The following is a 6,399-nucleotide window of genomic DNA, read 5'->3' as shown; positions in this document are numbered from 1 at the left end:
GAGCCCCCCAAAGCCGATGCACCCAGAGCCCCCAAACCCAGTGCACCCAGAGCCCCCCAAAGCCGATGCACCCAGAGCCCCCCAGACCCGCTCCAGTGTCCCCAGAGCAGCCGTGACAGAACCTCCCGGGGCACGGGGAACCAGTACACACACTGCTTTGGCTGTAGCAGGCATGGGGGCAGACAACCCCATTTGAAAATCTCTTCCTACATGCTTTGATAAGAGGTAGGGATGAGGAGGTTTAACTCTGGCTTTAAAGCAGCCTGACTTTTGCTGGCCCTGGCCAGCTCCTGAGTTTGTCTATTGGTTGACTTGAACGAGATGGAGGTCAGGAAGCGTTTTCTCGACAAAGGCTGACTTGCAGCTCTTCCTCTGCAAAGAGAACTCCCTTGCAGCTCTCAGCAGCCTGCGAAGCGGAACCATGGCACGTCCACGTTCGGTGCTGTGGGGGCTCTGTGGGTCAGTGGCCAGGCAGAGCTGTCAGTTCTATCAGTTGTAGCAGAAACAGAAACCTTCCTGTAGGTACTTGTGCAACTTTCTAAACTGAAACCTGGAGTCACTCACTGGGCTGGTATGTTTAAGCAAATGTTTACTTTTCTCAAACAGATCTGTTTCTTGGTGGCATGAGCATTTGAGAGGAAAATAGCACATATTATTTCTCTGTCTGATGTTGCTTTTAATAGAAATTTTCATACACAAGGGAGAGTTTTAACATTTGTATTCCCAAAGACCCAGGCATACTTTGACTGCATGGTGATTATTATTCTTTCTACACCCATGTGTTAGCTGCTGCATATTAGCTTATAGCAAAGCACAGTCCATTACTTATTGCTGCTTCTACTTGCTGTGTTATTTCCTCTGCTTCCATCTCTGCTCAGTGATAAGATTATCTGACACATCAGCTGTGTTGATAGGCTGGACATTTCCATAGACAGCCAGCGAAGCACAAACTTGAGTTTGTGACCACCCAAGGAAGATCCAGATTTTGGGACCCTCAGACTGTTCCAGGCAGTAAGAGGAAGACTTTGTTTTGAAGCAGAGCATTTCTGTCTCTTACAGCATCCAGTGTTTTAAACAGATGTTCTGCAGCTATAACTTCTAGACTATAGACTCTTCCATGTTTTTTGGCAGATCCCTTACAGTGGTGGAGTGCAACAAAATGTCTTGGAAATGGAAACAGGTTCAGGACCCTTTCTATCCATGTAATCCTGAGAATCTGCCTGATTTCTTTAGTGCTACATTTGGGAAAATGTCCACTGGACTGTCTATACTTGTCTGTGCCTGTTGCTTGCTCTGCTCAGTTTTGAATGCTGTGACTGGGTCAGCTTAAAATCTTCCCTCTAGTGCTCAGAATAAACTTGACTTCCTCAGTCTTAAAGCAAATACTAAATCCAGGGGCTGGCCTCATTTCTCTACTTTGCAGACTCCCTCAGGTTCACGTAACACTCTTCAGCGAGGATCTCCAGGGCCGGCAAGACCTTTGGAGGTGCCGTCTCAGTGCTGACTGCATGAAGCAAGGCACGTTCCTCCAGATCCAGCAGGGTAGCAGGTGTTCTTCCTGTGGGCTGGGGAGGCTCAGCTGCTGCACGAGGCTGGTCAGTCAGTAAATGCAGCCTCATGAGAAGCTGCTTGCCCAGACAGATTCCCTGAAGCCTGTTCATGAAAGCTGCTCCCTGGAGGTGTGTCTTGCACCCAGGGGCTGCCCCAGAGCAGCCCCACACCTACTTGCTCCTCCCACTGCGGGTGGCTGCAGTGTCTTCAACAGCCTCCTGGTTCAGGGCTGCTCTTTAACTGACAGGTGAGGCTTTTGCTTTTGATCCTCCCACACACACTGGAGTACCCGGACTTCGGTCTGGGAAAGAGCCTGGCCTGTGGGGAGCAGCTGCCTTCCGGGTACCATTTCCCAGTGAGAAGAAATACTGAGCTCTACCTCTGCCCTTGTTGAGCAGCTTGGAGTATGTGTACTCACTTTGTGCTGCACAGTTGCAGCAGTGGTGGACATTGCCTTAACCCCCGACCAATGTTTCCAAATCTGGCCTGCTGATGAAGAGAGACAGTTGTCATGTCATGCAGATGGCTTCAGATCATTTGAAGCCTTACAAGAGCAGTGCTGTAATTGTTATACTGGCTTGGCCTCCATTCATGTTTGCAAGAATTTAGGCTAATAAGAGGGTATAAAAACATATTTTCTCTGAGATACAGCCCTTATGGGAGAAGATCTGTCTTGAGAGTGAATCCATTTTTCAGCAGATGTGGATCAGGCCCTGGACACCACCAGTTTAAAGCAGACTTTTCCTCTGAGTATTCACCGTCACTGTTTTACAGCAGGATATTTATAGATGCAATTTTCTTGGTAATCTACAGAGGAAGACTGGAATTTACAGAGAACTTTTTAGTCAGCACTTTATGTTCCTGAGGAAATGCCTTAGTAGGGTTTAGGAAAAATGCCTGGGGAAAAGGCTGTTTGCCAAAGGTGCCAGAAGCAATGTGCATCCTCTAGTGGCTCCTGGCGTATGAAAACCTGGACCTCAGGCACATGCTTCACAGCAGCTGCTGCTGTGTCATATGGGTGACATACTTTGTGCTGCTGGTCATTATTTCCTTCTGTAAGCCCTCTCTGTCACTCCTCTAAACTATGGCCAGAGTCCCACCAGTCAGTCTTGCCTCTGGAACCGCCAGAGTGCTGTTGAAGTTCTGAGTGAAGTTGCGGCCTGTAAAGGTAAGTAGCAACATCGGCAGGAGTGAAAGGGATGCTGGTGAGGTCTCATCTCTCAAAAGGAGCTACAGTGACTTGGTGAATGTTTTTGCATGCAGACTTGGGTTTTTGTTCTGACTGAGCTGACCAGGTAGACCTGCTGTTCCATAGCCTTTTGGCAAGTTGAAGGCTTGGTGAGGAGGGGACAACTCCTGAGTTATCTTGTTAGTTTATAAAGCAGTTGCAAATCTGCTCTTTACTGTTCTTTTCCTGCCCTGTAGAAAAGTACTTGCAGGAATAGTGCAGAGCAGGGAGAGGATTGACAGAAAACAGATCGGGTCTGGGTGCAGGGTCACCAGGCTGTGTGGGCTGGATATGACAGGCACAGAGGATGGCCCAGCCAGCTGCCTGAGAGAGGTGATGAAGTCTTCCTTTCAAGTAACAAGTAGGTGCCTCACAGTTACCCTGTGTTGCAGGCTGCTGGAAGGGGCATTGGTGGGTTCTCTCCCTGCTGTTTTTCCTTTTTTTTTTTTTAACCAAAACGTAAACCATTGTCTCCTCTGAGCTGCCTTTTTCCTGTCTGAATGGTGACAGGGAATCTAACAAAGGCATCTATCCATGGATGAGTCTAATGATTTTCCCTCACACTGAAGAGGAAAGCTCACCATTATCTGGGTGTTGTCAGATGTTCCCTCTGCCTAATGACAGGAGTCTGTCCATCAATCACAGCATTGCTGTTTCCCCAGCTGTGGCTCGAGAGCTGGGAACAGGAAGATATAAAGCTTCCTGGGAGGTCTGCAAGGCTAACGGAAGACAGGATCTCTCAGGCCTTCAGGAATGCAGCACTGGGTTCAGCCACGGGTGAGTTGTGGTTTCCTGTAGGTTTGCCTGATCATGACAACTATAGAGGATTTCCTAGAGAGGGTGAGGTGGTAGCCCTGTAGAGAGAGTTGTAGCAGTGTTTATTGCAGGGTTCATTCATCTTTATTTTCCTCATATTCCACTTCCTCAGGAACTGGAAGAGTAGGAACAGTGCCCTTGTCCTGTGAGAGCTGTATGCATGCTGCCCGGCCTCTCAGCTTCTGCAGCTGTAACTCATCCCACTTGCTGTCATATTTAGCTGTGACTTGCTGAAAGCAGAGTAATTGGCAGCCTAACTTTTCTTGTAGAAGAAAAAACTGGTCTTGCTCCCTTTGGACCATGTTGCAAAGGACTGTGCACATCTGGACTGTGCACATCTCTACTATGCACATCTGGATTGTGCAGTGCTGGTAAGAGATGTTACTCAGGTCAGTGCCTGTGGTTTTCTGCTAATGTGGTCTAGATGTGACCTCTTTCATTGTTCAGATGTCTGCTTCTGACTGTTTTCTTCAAGGCTCTGAGTCAGACACTGCTCATAGCAGTGCTGTGCTGCAGGTGGAAAAAGAACATACAGCACTCTTAATTTTTAATGCAGGGTCACACAGGTCTATGGAAATACAGTTTTGGAAAAAGCAACCAAAGAAAGCTCTTAACTTGTTTCTCTATGATGTCTTAGGATAAAATCCAGGTCCAATCCTGTTCAGTCCTGGTCCACAGCTACGGAACAATAGCTGTGAGGTCTGTAGGCAGCTCTGGTCATTCAGCCAAAGGCCTTCCTTTACCATCCACAGCACAAATCATCTGACTTGTCAAAAATTGCTGGTGATCACACTGTAGAACGTGTGTTGGGACTCGTGGGCTGAGTTCTGCAGGCAGCAGAAGAAAGCGTGATCCTACCAGAAATACCAGAGAGCTGGACTTGGTTGTCGTCCTGTGTAAACTTGTTGTGAGGTCCCAGGGCAAAAACAATTCCAAAAAACCTGGAGGAGAAGGTGCAGTTAAACCTTTTCTCCCCCAAAAGTTACCATCCTCTGTTTGTATTGCTCTTAAAACTTCTATCTTGACCAACTATGCTTTTCATCAACAAAAGAATGCCCCTTTTTATACAACAGGGAACACCCACTGGTGTTCCCAAGGACATCCCTGCAAGCTGTTCTGCTCCTGAACTTTTCCCTGTATGACAGACTAGCCACATTTCCTTTCTGTAAAATCACGCTTGCTTGGCTCCAATACTCCTCACAGGGCCAGCAAACCCACCCAGACTTGGCAATTGTCTTGCAAGAAATCTGTTGCTGGGCTGATGTGGTCCAGCATGGCTTGGGCCATGTTTCCTTGGCATCTTCAGAGCCTGTCAGAGGGAAAAAAAAAAACAAACCCAAACCCTAAAAAATCCCCAGGGCTATGTCAAACCAGAACAAGGGAGAACTGCTGTCACTCTGGGAATGTAAGAAACAAAGTTTGCTCCCAAGAACTTGCTGGGGAGGGGGGTTGAATAAAATCCCTACTGAGATGCCTGGACCCAGATCCAATTTTCCTAACCGCACAGGGTCAGTCAAAATTGCAGTCTTTATGCAGACCCATAGCTTTCTGAAGCTTATTTTCATTCAGTCTGTGTATCTCAGAATAATGTGAAGGTGCTCCTCCTACCTCAGTTGTTGGCGGGGGATGTGGAGCATCGCAGCATGAGTGCTGGGCCAGGGAAGTGTGCTCTGTTACTGCCCCTCGGGGGATTGCGCAAGAGCCGCACCCGCCTCTGGTTTGTGTGAACTATTAGCTGAGTAATGCAATCTCCTTTTGAATGTCCTTCCTGTTCTAGATCAAGAATGAGACATGCATTGGTTAAACGACTTACCTGAGGTCACAGAGTAAGTGACTCATTGGCAGAGGCAGAAATTAACACCTGATATATTTAAATTCCTGCTTCCTAGACCCCACAGCTACTGATTTCTAGTGCTCTTTCCTCTCCCAGCCTTTATGCCTCTTGCTCACTGAAGGATTTGTTACATGTGCGATTTCCAAGGTGACAATATGACCACTGCCAAGAAAATGAGATGCCTGTTCTTTGCTGCAGACATCTAGTGATATACAAAAAAGCTAAAGTTTTTTTTATTTCTTATCTTTTTGGAACATTTTACCATGTCATGCCCAAGCTGATGCAGTGTCAGCATGCCTCCAGAATTGTACATGCTGAAGGTGTTAACCTGTCCTCTGATGTTATTTTCTGTTTTTCTAGAAACATCTTTGCTGCAGTTTCCCTGAAATGGGAATGCTTTGTCCATACCCCGTCTTAGTACAATAGCATAACTGCTTGCAAAAAAACCCCAAAAACCAGTGGGTGGGTTTTATAAATCCCAGTTCAGTGTTCAGCAAGGTATAACATCTGTTGTGATCAATATTTTAGAGCAAGCCTCTTTTGATTAAAAAGTTACAGTAAAGCCTTTTGATTTGTACTGAATAGCTAGATAATTCACAGGAGTAGATGTAATCTCTCTAAACTTCTTGCATTTCGAATTAAGAAGAAATTACAGGGTAATTCTGTAGAGAGGTAGCATAGCCAGCTGGATCGTGTTCCTTAGGAGCTGCTGTACTGGCAATGAAGTACTTTCTGTTTTTTAATGGCTCCTGAGGTATGCTGGAGTCAAATCCAGCAAAAATATTGGTCTCCTTTATAATCTACTTTTTATGATAATCTTTCGATAATCTGGTGGCTAAATGCCAGCAGTCAGGGCTGAAGAGTTTTTGGTTTGATGAGTCCACAGAAAGGGACTGTCGGGTGCGCGGCCAGCGCGAGGTGCCACAAAGAGTGTGGCAGGAGATGAGGGTATTGGTATGAGCGGCACCTG

General features: G+C 46.8%; 1 protein-coding gene across 1 annotated transcript in view; it reads left to right on the top strand.

Annotated features, from left to right (window-relative positions):
• The first annotated feature begins 12 nt into the window (after positions 1-12).
• Positions 13-6,399, top strand: part of LOC103618257 (somatomedin-B and thrombospondin type-1 domain-containing protein-like) — a 12,089-nt gene continuing 5,702 nt past the window's right edge. Inside the window, exon 1 of the mRNA XM_008636645.2 lies at positions 13-3,556. Coding sequence (XP_008634867.2) covers positions 3,397-3,556 — 160 coding nt within the window. The 5' untranslated portion in view covers positions 13-3,396. The remainder of the gene's footprint in view (positions 3,557-6,399) is intronic.

The sequence above is a fragment of the Corvus brachyrhynchos genome, unplaced genomic scaffold, assembly GCF_000691975.1.
Source record: "Corvus brachyrhynchos isolate BGI_N302 unplaced genomic scaffold, ASM69197v1 scaffold10, whole genome shotgun sequence".
NCBI classification, from domain to species: Eukaryota; Metazoa; Chordata; class Aves; order Passeriformes; family Corvidae; genus Corvus; species Corvus brachyrhynchos.
Note: the sequence above shows the minus strand (reverse complement) of the source record. Positions and strands in the feature narration are given on the sequence as shown.